At 55.8% G+C, this 17,788-nt stretch overlaps 1 protein-coding gene across 4 annotated transcripts in view; it reads left to right on the top strand.

The window, feature by feature from the left end:
* Positions 1 to 17,788, top strand: part of PTPRN2 (protein tyrosine phosphatase receptor type N2) — a 697,620-nt gene that overhangs the window by 639,578 nt on the left and 40,254 nt on the right. For 3 of the 4 annotated variants that reach the window (XM_079932273.1, XM_079932275.1, XM_079932274.1), the window contains exons 16-17: positions 10,550 to 10,623; positions 16,643 to 16,720. In XM_079932273.1, the coding sequence (XP_079788399.1) occupies positions 10,550 to 10,623; positions 16,643 to 16,720 (152 nt within the window). Of the gene's footprint in view, positions 1 to 10,549; positions 10,624 to 16,642; positions 16,721 to 17,301; positions 17,435 to 17,788 lie in introns of those variants that run through there. The other variant, XM_079932276.1, reaches the window with a different exon arrangement.

Here is a 17,788-nt window from a genome sequence, read left to right as displayed (position 1 = left end):
CACGAGGGCCGTTCCAGCTGAGGCTGGAAGACGTCCCAGTTGGCAGTTTGGTGGGAAATTCAAGGGCGGCCGGGCTAGCGACTTTCCCATCGCTGACAGCCCGGAGATTCTAGCTACAAGTGACTTGTCTTTCAAAGGACAAGGCAGCTAGCGTTCATGAGATGTTGGCTGGCCATGCGCTAGGTCTAATTCTGTAGCTCAGAAGTTTAAAGAATTTAATTTTTAAATTCTTTTTTTTTGCCTTTTTAAAAAGAATTATGCAATATTCCGCTCGTCTGTTTTTTAAATTAAAAACAGGAATATGATGCTATTTTGGTGTGCAATCTTAAACAGAAAAATGTTTGTGATTCTGAGTTATAATAACAAGAGAGACACACAGACACAGGAATACTTAGACGTGAACCCAGAGAGAACGTATAGCCGAAGACACGGGCACGTGAAGATGGACAGAAGGGTCTGTGCTGCCGCTTCCCGCAGCTCAGCTTTCGCGGGCGTTGCTCCTCACCCAGCTCACAGCTCGGCCCCCCGCCTTGCCCCGAAGACGGGCCGGGTGAGGGTCAGAGCGACTCTGGCCCGGCTCTTCCTGGAGCCACGTCACCTGGTGGCACCAGGCTTCGGCCACGTGTGACGGAAAGGCCAGCGGCCAGGCTGAGCACATCGAGTGCGGCCCCCGAGCGCCCTGGGCCCGCCCCCCAGCCCTCCTGCATCTCCCCCCCGTCGGGCAGATGAGGGTGTTGGGGTTCGAGCCCGGGTGCCCTGTGCTGACGGGACACCAACCCCTTGTGCTTTTGTGGACTCACCTGAGACTTTCTGAGTCGTGAACAGGAACACAGACTTCGAACTTCCACAGAAGGAACGTCTGAAATACATCCAGGGCCCACGGTACTTGACAAAGCATCGCTTCCCTTGAAACACACAGAAAACTATCTATTTCCAGACAAACCTTTGGTTTCCATATTTTTCCCAACTCCCAGCAGAACCCCCGCAGCGAGTATTCTGGTTCAGCCACGTCTGAGTGACCTGCTCAGCCTCTAGCCATCAGTCGTGGGAAATTCTCCTAAATCCAACAAGCAAGCAGGATTTTCTTCCCCTCACGTAAAGCGGCTGCACGAGAAGCTAAGTGTCCAGAGAAGTTGCTGACTTGGCTGTCTTTCTGTCGCTCCCTTTTTTCGGCCTCTGAACCAGCTGAGTAACTGCCTCTGGGTTTGGGAAGGCTGTAGGTGTGTTGGTGGCGACAGGAAACTATCCAGCCAGTTCCGTGAAGGCTTTTCCTTTGCTACATCACAGCAGAAGCTGGGCTGCCGGAGACTGAAGAGCTTTTAAGGGACATGGGGAGGAGGCGCCCGGGCCTTCCCGTGGGGCTGTGCATGTGCGGAGCCTCTGGAGGGGGGCCCCTGGGCTGTGGGAGCGCCCCGCCGGAGCCTCCCCAGGGCAGAGGGGCTGCTTGCGGGCTGGGGGCCGCGCCACCGTCTGCACCGTTCAGCACTCAGGTTCAGCTTCTGCCCTCTCTTCACTCCTTTCCTTGAAGGTGGGCCACTGGATGTGTAAGACATCCAACCTCCTGTCACCGGGTGTCTGTGCTTCTCCCCGTCCCATTCCGATGCTGCTCGCAGAGGCGGGAGCCGGGGCTGGGCCCCTCTTCTGAACCCGCTCTGGTTTCTGCGCCCAGAGGCCGATCACAGCCTTCAGAAGGGCCGCGACGGGCTGTGTTTCCTCCTTGACCTGCACGTTTCCGGTTTCCGTTCATCGTGCAATGGGCACATCACAGGGCACAGCCCCGAGCCGTCCATCCTTATACGGAATTGAACTCTGCATTCACTGCTGATAAACGAATCCTTGTTCAAAGTCAAGGGGAGTTTGACCTCTGGTCACCACGGTCACCCTCAGCCTTTTTCCATCCGCACGTTTTATAAACACGTTTTACCTGCCTTCGAGTGACGAACAGAGCCACATTCAACGGGATGAATACAGGGTGCTGCCTACCAAGGCCCCCCTCAGGCAGACTCGGATCCAGGAAGGAATGTCCCAGGGGCTGCTCCGTGAGCCCCTCTCTGCCTGCCGCCCTCCCGTGCAGCCCAGGAGATCCCCGCACAGCAGACCGTGCAAAAGGCCAGGTGTGCAGTGTCCCATTTACACCATCACCCACGAGCCTGGAGCCAGAGGTGAGCCGGGGCGTCAGGGGGCGACGTGGCTTGCCCCCTGCCCTCCTGACCCCGGGGGGACTCCTTGCCGGCCAGTCCAGAGGCACTTTGCAAAGAAGCAGTGTCGCCAGCTTGGCATAATTCCCCCCACACGCTTTTTATCGCAAAAGTTTTAAAATGCTCGGGTTGAGATGATCATCTGACGATCGCCTACATTCCCACCAGCGAGAGTCCGCACAGCTGCCGCTCCGTATTTTGCCTTTTTTGTGTGATCAGTGTGTGTGCTTTACTTCTTTACTGGCTGAACTATTTCAAAGTGGGGTTTAGGCATCGTGATATCTAAATACGTGAGCCTGTGTCTCCTAAAAGTAAAGACCTTCTCCTACGTAACTACGACCCCACTGTTGTGACTAAGAAAATCAGGAATCCCCTATTAGCCGCTCATTCCACTCCATCTTCCAATGCTCCACATATTGCAGTTATATCATCTACAGCGGTTAGTTAACTAGATGCAGTCAAGGTTCATAACTGCTTTTTGGACTTCGCGTCTCTCTAGCCTTTGTAACTTTAGAACAACCCCCTTGGTTTTCCGACGTGACTTGATCCTAATAAGCTCCTCTTCTCCTGGCGGCCACCCTCCCTCGAAACCCTCACAAGCTCTCCAGTCAGGAGGCTGGCCTGGTCCTTGGGAAGCTGACTGCCTGGTTCCCAGACCCGCTATTTCCCCTCTTCTGGTCACGCACCTGAGACCCAGAGGCCCAGGGACACAGTGGGGTTGAAACCAGCCGTGGCCAGACTGTGCATCCCGAGGACACGCCGTGGACGTGGCCAGCACCCGCTGCAGCTGCACCCAGAGGACTCGCAGAACCTATTCTGGTCACGGGACCGGAGACCAGAACCTGCCCGTGAACATCGGCCCCCAGCGTCTGTCGACCCCCTAACTGTCTCTTCTCTGTCCTTGTTGGTTTGAAAAGGTATTCTCTGATAGAGATGGCCACAGCGAGACAGTAATTGAGTAGATTTTCTGTTTGTTATCTACCAAAATGATTTCATCTACACCAGACAGAGGCTTCACTCGGTTTAAACAAACACAGGTGCACAGACTCTCCTGTTATCCCCTGTGTGTTTTGCACCGTCCCCCTCGGGACGTCAGCCTTTCTGATGATCCTGGTTTGCGTGCGCGCTTCCGTCTTTCGTATGTGGTCCTTCACACTGCGGACCACCCTGGTCTCTTTGGATGTCTTTCTCGTTTTCTTACTCAGGATATTTACCACTGTGTCATCAGAACTCTGACGTTTAGGGTTTCCCATCTCTTTGGCTCAGCGCCCTTTTGGAGTCTCTGGAACAGAATTCCCTCATCTGGTTATGTGTTAAATGCCTAGCATTCTCTTTCTTGGCAACTCAAAACTTTAAGGTGGTTTGGCCACTGTCCTCTCAAGGTTACCATCAACCGAGCAATTCTTTCCTTATTAGAGTTCAGTTTAGACGTGTAGCAATACTAGCCTGGGTCCCCGTCGGGTGCTGTGACTGTCAGCTGAAGGTGACACCTGTGTCCACCCCCTGTCTACCCTTGGTCAGCACAGATGGAGACCGGGATTGCTTTCTGGTGACAACACTGTGCTCAATAGAACACAGACTTGTGTCACGTTGTTTCAACATGTGCGAGCTGCCCCCGACAGGGGCCCTCCGAGGCCACGCCCTTTGCCGTCTGTGTCCGGCCCTCCTCAGCTCAGCGGGGTTGGGGGGCAGTGGGGATGCAGGCCCTCACTCAGAGAAGATGCGTGACTGAGGTCCGTTGATTGATGGTCTCTGGGTAGAACGGTGCAGGTGGCACGGTTTTGCTTGGTTGGTGTCTGCTCTTATTATGCAGAGTTGTTCTTGGGTGTGTGCAACACGCGTGCTGCCAGCAAACATTTGCACACTGCCGCACGCCATCCTGCCCTCCAGGCACGAGGACGGTGCCCTGGTGCCACCGCTGTACCCACCATGGCCCAGGGCTGGGTCCCGGAGCCTCTTCCCACGCAGTCACCAGGGCTGCTGGGACCTCTCTGCAGAGCTACCCTCCCCCTCCTCCCTTCCCCTCCCCCTCCTCCCTCCCCCTCCTCCCTTCCCCTCCCCCTCCCCCCTCCCCTCCCCCCTCCCCTCCCCCCTCCCCTCCCCTCCCCCCTCCCCTCCCCTCCTCCCCTCCCCCTCCTTCCCTTCCCCCTCCCCCTCCTCCCTCCCCTCCCCCTCCTCCCTCCCCTCCCCCTCCTTCCCCTCCCCCTCCCTTCCCCTCCCCCTCCTTCTCTCCCCCTCCTCCCTTCCCCCTCCTCCCTTCCCCTCCCCTCCTCCCCTCCCCCTCCCCCTCCCCCTCCTCCCCTCCCCCTCCTTCCCCTCCCCCTCCCCCTCCTTCCCTTCCCCCTCCTTCCCCTCCCCTCCCCTCCTCCCCTCCCCCTCCCCCTCCCCCTCCTCCCCTCCCCCTCCTTCCCCTCCCCCTCCCCCTCCTTCCCTTCCCCCTCCTTCCCCTCCCCTCCCCTCCTCCCTTCCCCCTCCCCTCCTCCCTTCCCCTCCCCTCCTCCCCTCCCCCTCCTCCCCTCCCCCTCCCCTCCCTCCCATCCCCCTCCCCCTCCTCCCTTCCCCCTCCCCCTCCTCCCCTCCTCCTCCTTCCCCTCCCCCTCCCCCTCCTTCCCCTCCCTCTCCCAGGTTCATGAGGGACCACCTCACACCTATTGGCTAATTTTCTCATAGAAAGCTAACATTTTTTAGCTGGTAGGAACTTTCTGGTTATCTCGGTCAGCCTCATCATTGAAGACGTAGGGAACTGGAAGACGTTAGACATGTGAAAAGGGCAGACAGGACGTTGTGAGAAAGCCAGGCCCAGACGGAGGCGCGACTCCGGGGGCGGGAGCGTCCAGGCCACAGAGCTGTGTCCTCACCATCGGGAGGCCGGGGTCCAGGACAAGGGTGGATATGACAAGGCTGGCCCCTCAGGGCTTCGAGGGGGTGTCTGTCCCAGGCCCTCTCCTCGGCCTTCGTGTCTACGTGTCATCCTTCCTCTGCCTGTGTCTGATTCCAAACTCCCCCTTTTATAAGGACGCCAGGCACGGGCTGAGGCCCACCCACATGACCGTGTTGTCACCCCATCCCCTCTGTACAGACCCATCTCCAAATAAGGCCACATCCGGAGGTCCTGGGGGCTAGTGCACCCACACATCTTTTTTTTGGGGGGACACAATTCAGCCTTCGACACCAGGCGCCCCTGGACGGCTCAGTGGTTGGCAGGGCGGTGCCAGGCCACCTCCTGAAACCTTTGGGCCTGTTCTGCTCGGCACGGAGACCGAGCCCAGAGGGACCTTTTCCTTGCACGTGCTGAGCAGCAAGGTTGGAACAGGGGCTCCTGCTCTGCTCCAGCCCCGTCACCCGCCTGTACGGCCAGTCACCCGCCGAGCTGCATGGCGAGCCTATTTTGGGATTGCTTTCTGAGAGATCCACAGAGATGCTGGTGAAAGTAAGAAATGAGACACGAGATGAAGTCTTCGGACCACGTTTCAGGCCATGCGTGTGCCTCTGGGACCTGCTTCGGGCGTGTTTGGAGCCGGGAAGCCAGCCGTGAGCCTCGGGCTGTGGGCCGTCCCCTGCGGGGCAGCTTCTTGGGTAGGGACGGAACCCCTGCGGGGCGCCGGCAGGTGTGCTGACCCTGGGCCCCAGACGCCCCGGTCTGCCCGGCACTGAGCCGTGGAGGCGCAGAGCACGAGTGTCTGCTTTCCTCCTTAAACGTTTGATGGTCCTGTGGTTTGAGGTGTGGGTTTCTTCACGGGAGCAGAGCCCTTGCTCACGGGCTTCCTGAGGAAGGGGCGCTGGTGGAAAGAAGTGTGAGCTGAACTCCAAGGAGGACTCGCCGCCTCAGAGCAAAAGTGCTTCGCGCTCACGCCGTCATCCTCCGGCTCCTGGGTCTGTGGAGGAACGTGTCGTACACTTAGCTCCTCAGAGTCCTGCAACAGACATGATACAAACATTTATGGCTTTGCCTCAGCTGTGACAAGGCCAAGTCAATGAAGACGTTTCCAGGTGTCACTGGCTTCCAGGTGTCACTGGCTGGGAACATGCGTCTGGCGTTAACAGCTGGTGGAGAAGTTCAGGTGATGTTTGCGGTTTGCTCACCCGTCAGGGGACCCAGGAAATTCAGGAAGGAAGTGGTGGCGCTGGGGCCATTTGTGAGCACAGCCCGGTGTGTGGGGTCTCCAAGAAAGACTCAGAGCCCTCCCGGCAGAGCGCTGGCCCGTCACAGATGCACCGCACGCTTGCACCAGCCATACCCTCCAAGTAGAGGAAATGCCATCAGCCAGTGTAATGGTTTCATCTCAATCTTAACAGAAAATTGAGACAGCTGCAGGGCCCCAGGGGAATATTGACAGACCTTTTGGATGAAGAAATCCCATGGCAGGTGCCAGTGTCCACCCACGGCTTCTGCAGATGCCTAACTCGTGTTACCGCCAGCGTTACCGCCGGCAGCATCAATGACTTCGCCTATGTTGACTCATGCACGTATCGGTGCGCTCGGTGTGAGGGACACGATCAGGGAGGCTAAAGAAACGCTATCCTTAAAGATCCATGTTAGGAGACGATGTCACAGGCGGGGGAGGCCTCCACACACTCTCCTTGGGTGGGTTCCGGTGGAACGTGGGCACGGGCTACGCACGGCACGGGCTAGGAAGAAGCCTGAATCGTTAAGCCACAGTGTCCTCCAACGTCTCCCTCGCTCCAGGCTCCTTTGCCCTCGTCATGATCAAGAAGCAGTTCTAGACCTTACTCCTTCCGTTGGCATTTATGAAAACCATCCTTATTTACTACAACTCGTCCTATACCACACAATGAGTTTTGCCGGTTCAGCTGACTTTTTGTCACTTCGGTGTGTGTCCCTCTGTCATCTTTTGAACTGGTTCCTAAATCCCTTGCTCTCTGCCAGGCCTTCCGTGAGCACTTTATAGAAGCCATTTATCACAACAAGCCTGTGAGTTAGGTATCGTTTTCCTACATTTTAGGTGACAAATCCGACACTTCCAGGTACTGAATCATTTACCCGACTATCGCCGGGCCAGCAGGTGGCCAGGCTGGGTCAAGCCTGGACCCTGAGCTCTGGGTCTTTGCCAGGTCGATTACTGGACGTTTCAGAGCCTCAGTTTCTCAGCCTAAATGGGGAAAAGGGACTCTGTTCCGTCTACGGCACAGTGTTCCAGGAAGGAGGAGGACGATACACGTGAAACATTAGGACAGGGAGAAGCTACAGACATTCAAAGCACCGCTCTTGAACACGGGGACGGTACACAGATTCTTCAGGGCTTCAGAAAGGGAACAGGCACAGAGGGTTAATTCAGCAAGTTTCTCCTTAGTAGGTGTTTTTCTCCTTCCCTCCTCGATAAAATTTACTACTGTGGGTCTTATGAGAGGAAAATAACTGGGTTGTAGAGCCAGGTACAGCGGGAGACACCACCTGAATTCCCTTGCTTCCTGGCGTCTGAGTGAAGTCTCACAACAGGATCTTGGAGGACACACCCAGCTCTTCATTAAAATGTAAGCGCTGTAGTTGTAAAACTTCTTGCTCTGTGGTTATAACGGAGAAGACAGAGGAACGGTATTCGCGGATCCACAGAGGAGGGGGGATTATTTGCTCAGGAGCCCCGCCCTGGCTTCACCTCCACCCCGCTGTTGACCTTGAGTGAACCGGTAATCCCGCCAGGCAGCCTTCTCTCCCCTGGGCATCACAAAGAACACAGCAGCCACCCTCAGAACAGGAACAGTGAACCACAGAATGGCTGAGACTTGCCCGGCTGAGTGAAACGTCCACTGGACCGTCCCTGCTACACCAGCCGACCCTCCGCCGGACTCTGGCCCTTCTGGGATGGCCCCCAGTGTTTCAGAGAGAGGTTCAAGATGGTCCCACGCTAAAAAAAAAAAAAAAAGTTCACTGTTAATTTTTTTTTTTTTTTTTTTTTTTTTGGCGGTACGCAGGCCTCTCACTGTTGTGGCCTCTCCCGTTGCGGAGCACAGGCTCCGGACGCGCAGGCTCAGCGGCCATGGCTCACGGGCCCAGCCGCTCCGTGGCATGTGGGATCCTCCCGGACCGGGGCACGAACCCGCGTCCCCTGCATCGGCAGGCGGACTCTCAACCACTGCGCCACCAGGGAAGCCCCACTGTTAATTTTTAAATCGACACATTGCTGCAATATGAAATATGTGATGGGAAGGTAGAACTCTGAGCTTTGGAAGCCCTTGTCCCAGGCCCAGTGGCATCTTGGAAAGAGTGCCCTGCGGGGATGAAGGTGGCTGGACCGGTGCCCGCAGGGACGCAGGACGCTGGGAGCTGTCCTCACAGCGAGCTAAGGCTCCGTCTCTGCTCAAAACAGGTTTTCCCATGAACCGTCGGGGTTCAAGCTCACCGAGACTCCCAGACTGAGGACACGTTTTCTTGATTTTCCGACTAGAAAATCCAGCTGGCCCTTGTTTACTGAGCCTGGTTGCTTGCAGGGCCCCGTGGAGATGAGAGGGACCCGGCAGCCCCCCAGTCCTGGGCCTGTTCAGTGCGACCAGGGGGCCACTCCGCCCTGGGTGTGAACGGCACCCTCTGAAGCTCCGGGCCCTCCTCCCTGGTTCCCTCCGTCGCGATGGCCAGCAGCCCTGCCCTGGGTAACGGGTTCTCAGACACTGGGAGCAGCCCAACTGCTGCTGTTAGCGACACCTGAAGTGGGCTTGTGGAGAATATTTGCAGTGAGGGGGGCTCCTGGGAGACCTCGGGAACCCTTTGGAATCAGCTAGAAGCCCTGCTCTGTGTATCCAGGCTTCAGTGTGCAGGCAGAAGGCATGGTCCCCATTCAGAGAAGGGCCCGGCTTCTGAGCGGCTCCCGCCGTCTCTGGCTTTGACATGTCTGGACGCCCCCACACACATACACTGAGAAACTGGGCCTCTTGAACTCCATCTTGGGGTGAGTGTTTGTAGTGCTTTGGAATGTCAGAGTTGACCGACTTTTCTCGTGGGTTTTATTTCAACTTCCTGCCACAGCCAGTTTTCAGTCTCTCAGGAACAGATCTGTGCAGGACCCCAAAGCCATTGAGTCCCGGGGACTTCTGAATCGTTGGTCACACCTTAGCGGGGGGCTTTGGCCGCTGCCATTGTAAACACCTTCAGAACATTCCACAGCGTCTGGTCCGTGTCACCTGTGATCAGGTAAACATGTCAGGCGTGAACCCCTTCCCCGTCTCTAGATGTTTCTTACCTGTCTTGTCTCTACTGGGAAAAAGCCAACGTTAATACCTCAATAAGACGGATAGGATGGCGTCCAGTCTCCAGTGGACGATACCTTCCAAGTTCAATCAGTTTAGGCCTCGCCAAGTTTCCCAAGCCCCAGAACTGTTTAAAACAAAAAATAAGTAAATAAGTAAGATCTCCCAGAGAAAGGAAGGAGACACAAACCACAGCAAAGCCCCCGTGCGTGCTCTCCTGACCCCACTGCCGAGCTGCTCCCAGGGCTGGGAGCAGGAAGTGGGGAGACGCGGCTGAAATGCCGGGAACCTGGACTTGGGGTAACACACTCATCGCCGTGGAAACCCTGAGCTCTGGGGCTGCAGCCAGGCTTTCTCAGCAGAAGCGGGTGGTATGGGGGCCGCCGGAAGGCTTTCCCTGCCGTACAAGATGATGGAGCTCGGCGCGTCCCATTTTCAAGTTTGCACCTTGCGGAGGAAGGGGAGGAAGGTGGGAGAAACGGGGACTCTCGGGGGTGCCCTGCTGGCCGTGAAAGCTCCTGAAAACGGGCAGAGAGCCGTCACTGACCGCAGGAGGGTGGTTAGTCCAGAACCAAAGTCAGGGATGAGTCACATAGCAAACACATTAAGCTGTGACCGATCACATGTCCTTAATCCCCTCTGAGCGTCTGGTTTCAACACCCGTCAAATTGCTTTGCCCGTTTTAGGCACGTTTCTGTGTCGGTGAGTCCCCAGTGAACACTGCTCCCCGCACCCTCTTCCGCTGCATTTTCTTTTGCTCTTTTCTCCTTGTAAAGCTACATGCTTGTAATCTCGAGTATTTCACCTTCTCTAGACGACAGAATTGTATGTACTGAAGGATGGTCTAATAGCTTCATGTCCACGATGATGTTTATTTTCTCTGTGTTACCAAATACGTGTTATTTAAAGGCAAACACTACATGAGCTACTGCCCAGGAGCACCCAGCCTTGGCGTTGGAACTTGACACAAGAAAAACACGAGGTTCCCTGCACACCCTGACGCTCCACTTCGTGGGCTGAAGGACCCTCGGTGGGGGAGGGAGGGAGGGAGGAGGTGCGGTGACGGCCTTCAGCGGGACCTGGGGGCAGGGGGCAGCGGTGGCCCTGGATGACGCCCTGCACGGGTTAACGCTCTGCTTTGGGGCTTGCAGACGACCACTCCCGGATCCGGCTGAAATCAGAGAACAGCCACGGCAGCTCTGACTACATCAACGCCAGCCCCATCGTGAGTACTGCCCGCCACGCACCAAGGCTCCCGGGGAGGCGGGGCGGGAGCGGGCCGGCCGGACACTGATTCCATAGCAGATAGCCGGTCTGTGTCCACCGGGTAACCGGCCTCCACCAGGGACCAGGGCTGGCGCTCTGCCCCCTGCCCACTCCTGATGGCGTGGTCCCCAGGCGGGCCGAGTCCCAGCAAAGGGAACGTGGTGCCGGGATGCTGAGCCCGGTCACCCCAGGGGCCCAGCAACAGCGCCCTGACGAGTTACTGCTGGAACCCGAGGCTTTGGGGAAATTCGTAGCTGGTTGTGTAAGGGGCTCCTAGGCCCCCTTGTTCCCTGTTCGGGGGAAACAGGAAAACCCAGACCCAACCCTGGCACGTGTTGAAGTGATGGATGACGTAGAAGTAGGTCGGAAACTGCTGGCTGGTCTCCTCCGGTCTTTGCAGCGGGCGGGGTCTTCCCTTCGAGGGAGGGGGTGCGGCAGCGCCTCTCTGGCAGCAGGTGTGATGGAGGACGGGGGCAGGTGAGACCTTCTGGCCGGCAGGTGTTCCCAGCCTCCGGAGAGCCCCTCACGGCCACAGCCTGCCGCTTCCTCGCGGCTTCCCGCCCTGCACCCGGGGAGAGGCCGCAGGGGAAAGTCGGGGGCCGCCCAAGGGGAAGGAAGAGGGGCTGGCAGGGGGTGAGTGTAGGTCAGCAGCTGGTGGGAGGAACCTGCCAGGGGTTCTCAGGGCACGTGGTGGGCGCACCTGGGCCCAAAGCAGAGAGGCAGGAGCAGGTGGGGCTGTGTCCCCCTTAAACCGTGGTTCTTGACGCTGGTCTCCGGGGAGCGTCAGGGCAGCTCAGTAAGTTCTCACATTGGCTTCAGTCAAATACGGGCGTGTAGGACGCAGCACGTCCTGGGGGCTCCGGCGCTGTGAGGTTATGGGGGAGGGGGCAGGTGGTTATGGGGTCATCTCTGGATTCGTGAGAGCGCCCTGGGTGAACGACAGACCCTGCCGTCCTCGGTGGTGACCTTGGATGAGACAGTTCGCCGTCTGATCGCAAGCAGAACCGCTGTCATCGTGGTGGTTCTGTTTTTCAGTGCATCTGCTGTATAAAACTTATTGTCATGACTCCAGCGTGCCGTGGGTCGGCCCCACTTCCTGACACCGCACAACCACACAGCGAGGGCACCGTGTAACACGCTTGCGGTGCGAAAGGGATTTGGGGGGCAGCATCTTGTCTGCACCCGTCTGAGCTCAGGCCTTTGTTTCTGGGGTTATTTTTAAGGACGCACTCCTTTCCCTCCAGCAGAGTAGACCTCAAACGTTGGCTCCGTCTGTGTTCAGAGGCCTAACTGGAGCCGTTCAATCAGTCTTTCTAAATAAACACACTTGTTGAGTTTGGTATTTTTCCATCAATTCTAAATTCAAAAAACCAAGGCAAAGCCCCATTGATTTACGCATCTTTCACCTGCTGAGGGCGGGCTTTGTAGCTGCCTGGACCTGGTCCCTACACAGGGGTCGTGGTGATGGTCTGTAGAAGGGAAAGAGCTGCCTTCTCCTGCTGGGCTCCTTCCCTGGGATGAACCCCGTGACAGGGCCAGAATGAGCAATAAAGCAATCCTTTTCACGTCTCAGAGACGGGGGTTCAGTGTTGGGGGGTGCCCGACCCTCCCCCATTTTATGGGTTCCGGCTTCCAGACGTTGGAGCTATTTCAGGCTAAAGTTAGGACTCAATGAGGACAGGGTGCTGGTGAGAAACTGCATCTCTCCCGGAAGCCGCCCACCAGCAGCCCCTACTCCTGTGCCTTCCCCGTCTCTCTCTTGTTGGTAGAAATTCAGAACAGCCTTTCAGGCTTGACGGGGCAGGGACCTGGGTCAGAAGGTGAGGCCAGGAGAGGCAAGTGATCTTTCGGTGTCTTTTATGTGCTCCTTTTATTTCATGCCACAGTTCTTTTTTGTGCAAATTTGGGTTGGAAGCATGAGCTAGAAGAAATCCTCGGTACCTCCTCCTGAAATGACTGAAGGTCTGATGTTGATGAGTTTCCTAGCAGAATTGAGTGAGGAGCTTACAACGAGAGCCCAAGAAGCCCGTGACGCTGCAGAATAAAACTACGATAACTACGTCTGTCATATCTGTACTTAGTCGTCACTAAATTTCAGGAAAGCCATCCAGTAGTGAATAATGTGCAACCTCTGCTCTGAAGTGAGAGGTCATGAAAGTAAACAGGAAGTCCGCTTCCCCGCGTGGGGCGTCTGCGGGAGAACTCCGTCAGCCGCACCGGAGCTTGGTCACTGCCAGGCGTGGACTGAGGGGTGGCGGGCGTCAACACAGCAGCACACGAGTCCCCTTACCGGGGGCAAGTCTGAACGTCCCAACAGCACTTGAAAGTAAACTTACTCTTCATTTCTCTGTTTATGAAGGGGAGAAATGGTTTCATTTTTAAACTCAGAATGCGTTTAACAAATTTAAGTAGATACAAACTGACTCTTCAGAAAAGGATGGCTGCTCAGGTGCCCTGAACGTCCTAAGAAATTGGCCAAAATGGGGGCCGGTTCCTTGGTTTCCGGATTTACAGGCAAACATCTGTATGTGTATAATTCTGGTTTATAGCCAATACTTTTCTTAAGTAAATCTCGACTCATAAGAATATGAAGAAAAAGCCAGACTCTCTCCCACTGATTTTACTAATGCTACCATTTCCCAGCAAACTCTCACATTAAGACTTGGTGTCTGGGAAAGTGACTTGAAAACTCAGGCTTGATGTTCTCTTGTTTTTAAGAAAGTATCTGTGGAATTTGCTTTACATGTTAGGAAAAGCAGGTGTAAGGTGGGCAGATAGGAATACAGGAAGATAACCTGCGTGTTCACCTTGAGTGAGATTGCAGGGTAGGAGACGTGACCCCCGTGGGCCCCCTACCAGAGGCTGGCCCAGACCTCCCCTGAGACTTTGGGCCACCAGGTGGTCCGGGGGCAGTACCGGCCCTGCCCTCGCCTGCGCACCAGCCGGCAGCCCCCCCGCCTGTCGCCCTTCAAGGCTTCGGAACACAGGCGCCCTGGTCTTAATATGCTGAAGGCTTAGCTTTTAGGATGAGTTTTGTTTGGAACATTGGGGAAATTTTGCTGCATTTTTGAATGCAGATTAGAACTAGTTACTCATGGCCATTTATAACTGTCATTCATAGGGATATACCTTGTGGGCACCCTAGTTCATGTGGTGTCTTCATATAAGACTCAGCCAGCCACATGAACAGTAGACTGAACACAAACTTTGCGGGTCTGCTTTTTCTGAAAAAAATCCCAGAATCCCAGAGCTAAAGGGCCCGTAGAGACCAAGTCCCGCCTCCCCGCCCCCGCCCCACCCATTTTACAGACACTAAGACTGAGGCCAGAGACCCTGACTTCATTCACAGTGCTGGACCTTGTGTTTATAATCACAACAGTCCTACAGATAAAAAGTACACTGCAGAGACGTGGGAAACAACAAGGAAGAACGGGGGAAGATTCAGCTCAGATGTCGGCAGAAGCCAGCGCTCATCCCCACCAGGAGCTGGAGGTGGGGGCGTCATCACCCGCCACGCTGGGCTGGCAGCCAGAGCTCCCGATGGAGAAGTCGTGTCCGTAGAAACGGACGCAATTTCCTCTAGTTATGCTTATCCCACCTTGGAGATCCTAAGTGTAGTAAGACTTCAGTGCCTTTAGTTCCATGTTTGCTTTACTTTCATTCATTCAAAGTTGCACAGAACTGGGCTGAGGCTCCCGTGGCCTCATCTTTGCTACACGCACAGAGTACTTCTGCCCAGAATTATTTTCTGTCCAACAGGATGTGCACGGGATGAGGCGATGGTGGTGTGGTCATCTCAGTCACTGTTCACCTGGTGGCACGTCACCGCTCTGTGATCACTTACTGCCTTCCAAGAGGCAGCCACGTGACACAGCCAAGGGGGAGGGGAGTGATGGGCCATGAGCCTCCCCCTCCCCCTCACCCCAGCCCTGTGTCCTCTGGTCCCGGTGTCGGATTGAGCAGTGGATGGGGAGATGGGAACACCATGACATCAGGACCTCCCGCAACAGGGGGCTTATCTACCCTCCCGAAACCCTGTTCCGATGTTTACTTTCAATCGCATATTTCTCACTGTGAAAGCCACTAGATGTGCTAGGCTGAACGTACCCACGATGTTAAACTGTGTTGCTCTCTGAATTGTTTGGGCAGAAAAGCACACTTGAGAAGGGGGCGGGGCTTTACTTTTCATGCAGAACTATTTGCAGGGAAGAGACGGGGTCTCCATAAATAGCTGTCACCCCCAACGAATGCATATTTTGAACATAAAACTCCTTATTTCTGCCAAGCGTTTTTCTACTGAAACATTTTAATTGGGGCTTTCAGCTGCAGAGTAACGTAATTTTACCCGTATGGTGTGCGTCGTGCATTTCCGGTTTCGGTCATGAATCTCACTACATTAGATGCACGACGAGCTTTTTCTCCTGCCCCTCCCCCCCCAGCTAGCGTCAGATGTTGTTCTGTTACGGTAACTTACGCCTGTTCTTTTGTGCCCTTTCCCCCTTTCGTGGAGCACATAATTATAAGGTGCGCTGGGGCATCCTTTCACGCTGACACCCCTCGGCCCCAAAAGTGTTGACGGGCGGGCGCTGCGGGAGGGTTCACGGGATTCGTGTTAAGGCGGACGCGCCTCACGCAGGCTCTTCTCACACCCAGACTCGGAGGGGGCTTTCAGGTGACCCGGGGCTTACAGCTGACGTCCTCACACGTCGCCGTAGAATCATGTGTGGTCGCACCCTCTGTGTTTTTCACTGTATCGGGAGATGTATTCTTAACAAGTACCTTCAAGTGCGGAGCATTTTAAATCTTTCATCAAACGCTGGTGTCAGCAGCGTAGAAGCTGGTGCTGGATGGGTAAGAATGAAGGATGCGGTGCAGTCTGATAAGTGAGCAACCGCCTGCCCCCAAGGGGAGACCCGCCCACTCCCTTCTGGGGGAGGCCTCTGCGGGCCTCAAGGCGGGGACAGCAAGGGCGTCTTGGCTATAACACCTCGCCCGGTCCCTTCCTGTCTTCTTGGGACGCCAGCGTGAGGGGAAAGAGCCCCGTCCGTCTGATTCAATCCTGTTTGCTTCTCCAGCCTTCGTTCTCATGTTCCTTTTTTTCTGCTTAGTCTTTGAATTAGATGTTATAATGAAGGTCTTTTAAGCCAAACTCCCTCTCTCAAAGCCAGCAGGCTGCATTCGGACAGATCCCCTAGCCAGGTAACCCCCCACGGCCTTCTCCTTTGTTTGTTTTCGGTCCTTGTCTGGCGAGGTGGAAAGAGAACAGGGAGTCAGCTGCTGGCAGACTAGGCAGCGTGTGTCACGCTGGCTCTCAGGCCCCAGGAGGACTCTGGGCCCGAGCCCCTTTCGGGGTGGAGAGAACCAAGCCCGCACGGGAGGGGAGTAACTCATCCTGGGGGGCATCGTTGCTAGATCCCTCCAGGCCCCCGGCAGTGCCCCTGCCCTCTGCCCAGCACAGTGCCCTCAGCGCTAACCTCGGCCGCGTTACCTCGAACCCTGCGCATGGCCAGTGGTGGCCGTGAAGCCTGCGCACACCGGCCGAACTCCTCTGCGCTCACACGCGTCCGTGGACGGGTCACCGTGTTGTGGCCGGGGTGCCGCCCCGGGTGCCCTCGCTTCGTCCCCACCACCCTGCCTAGCGCGGCCTGTGCGTGGGTTAACGCTCTGGTATCTGGTCTCTGGGTCACTGGCCTCCTTTCCTACCGACACTGCTCAGTTACCTCCATCCCGGGGTAAGGAAAACATTCAGCCCCAATCGCCAGGCTCCAGGCGCCGGGGAGCCCCAGGCCCCGCCTAAAGCGCAGGCAGGTTGGGGTCAGGAGGGGCCGTGGGGAGGAGCGGCGGCGTCTCCCGCTCCGCACGCGTGTGGGTCGAGGGCTGGGACTGTCAGCACAGGACACGCCGCGCCCCTCCCCTCAGCCGGCCCTTCACTCCCTGGCTCTTCAGCTCATCTTTCTTCTGCGGTCTTGTCTCCGCAGATGGACCACGACCCCAGGAAGCCCGCGTACATCGCCACCCAAGGACCGCTGCCCGCAACCGTGGCCGACTTCTGGCAGGTGAATCTTTTTAAATGAAATTTTGTTCTGAAAATAAGATCTTAACACATTGATCATGAATAACGCCTTGGAGTCAATTAAGCCAATTGAGATTTGTTTCCAGGTGTTCATCAGATGTGCCTTGATTTCAGAGTTTATATGAGCCCTTTCATATTTTTTATTATCCATCTTTTTTTCCAAAACGTGAGTGTGAAAAATTCCCTTTGAGAGATTTAATACTTTAAAGACTCTTACCTTTTTAGCCACTTTACTTTAGCCACTTTATTTTATGAACTATAAAGAAATGAAATAAGAAATGTTTAAATTATTGTATTTTATTCAAATGCATCTCTTGTCTATAGTTTTAATTTTATGACGGTAAAAGATGGCGCTCAGATTACAGTCTCTCTCTTTGTGGCTACTCTGTAATGATGCATCTTACAGCCCAGGTTGGTCTCTTTCTTTTCATTCAGCAAAATCCTAAACACTCAGACGAGGCTCAGACATTGAGAACTCGTGTCAACACTGGCCAATAAAAGGAAAACCAGGAGGCCGGTGGGCTTCCCTCTCCCAGCCCCTCTCTTTTTCCCCGTTGTCCACAGCATGGCAGAGCTCCGTAGGAACAGCTCTTGGAAGGTGGCACCGTGGGGTGTGCGCGTGAGGTCACGTCGTTGCTCGGCGGCTGTAACAACCCCCTCCTGTGTGTCGGGCACATCGGGTGTCCCCGGAACCGGTACAAAGGGGCCCCTGAGGACAAGATGAGGAAGATGTGCCTTCTGGGTCCCGGGGCACAGGTGATAATGGGGCCGGAGCAGCGTGTGGTCCACAGAGCTGGGCTGTCTGGGTCCCGTGGCCATGCCGTCTCTAACCCGGTTGTGCATCCCGACAGAGGGACTAGCTGAAGTTAGCAAATTCCGTGTTCCCTGTTCCCTGTGGTCTGACAGTCGCTTTCCCAACTTTCCAGTCAACCCTCTCGTGACTCTGCACCCCAAGGAGGGACAGTGTTCCTCTCCACCCTTGAGAACGGTCTCTGCAGGCTTTTCCGGAGAGTCAGGAAGGGATCCTGGATTTGCTGAATGTCCCAGGGCT

Source organism: Stenella coeruleoalba (assembly GCF_951394435.1).
Source record: "Stenella coeruleoalba genome assembly, chromosome: 9".
Classification (NCBI taxonomy): Eukaryota; Metazoa; Chordata; class Mammalia; order Artiodactyla; family Delphinidae; genus Stenella; species Stenella coeruleoalba.
The sequence above is the reverse complement of the archived record's forward strand: the minus strand, read 5'-3'. Positions and strand labels throughout refer to the sequence as shown.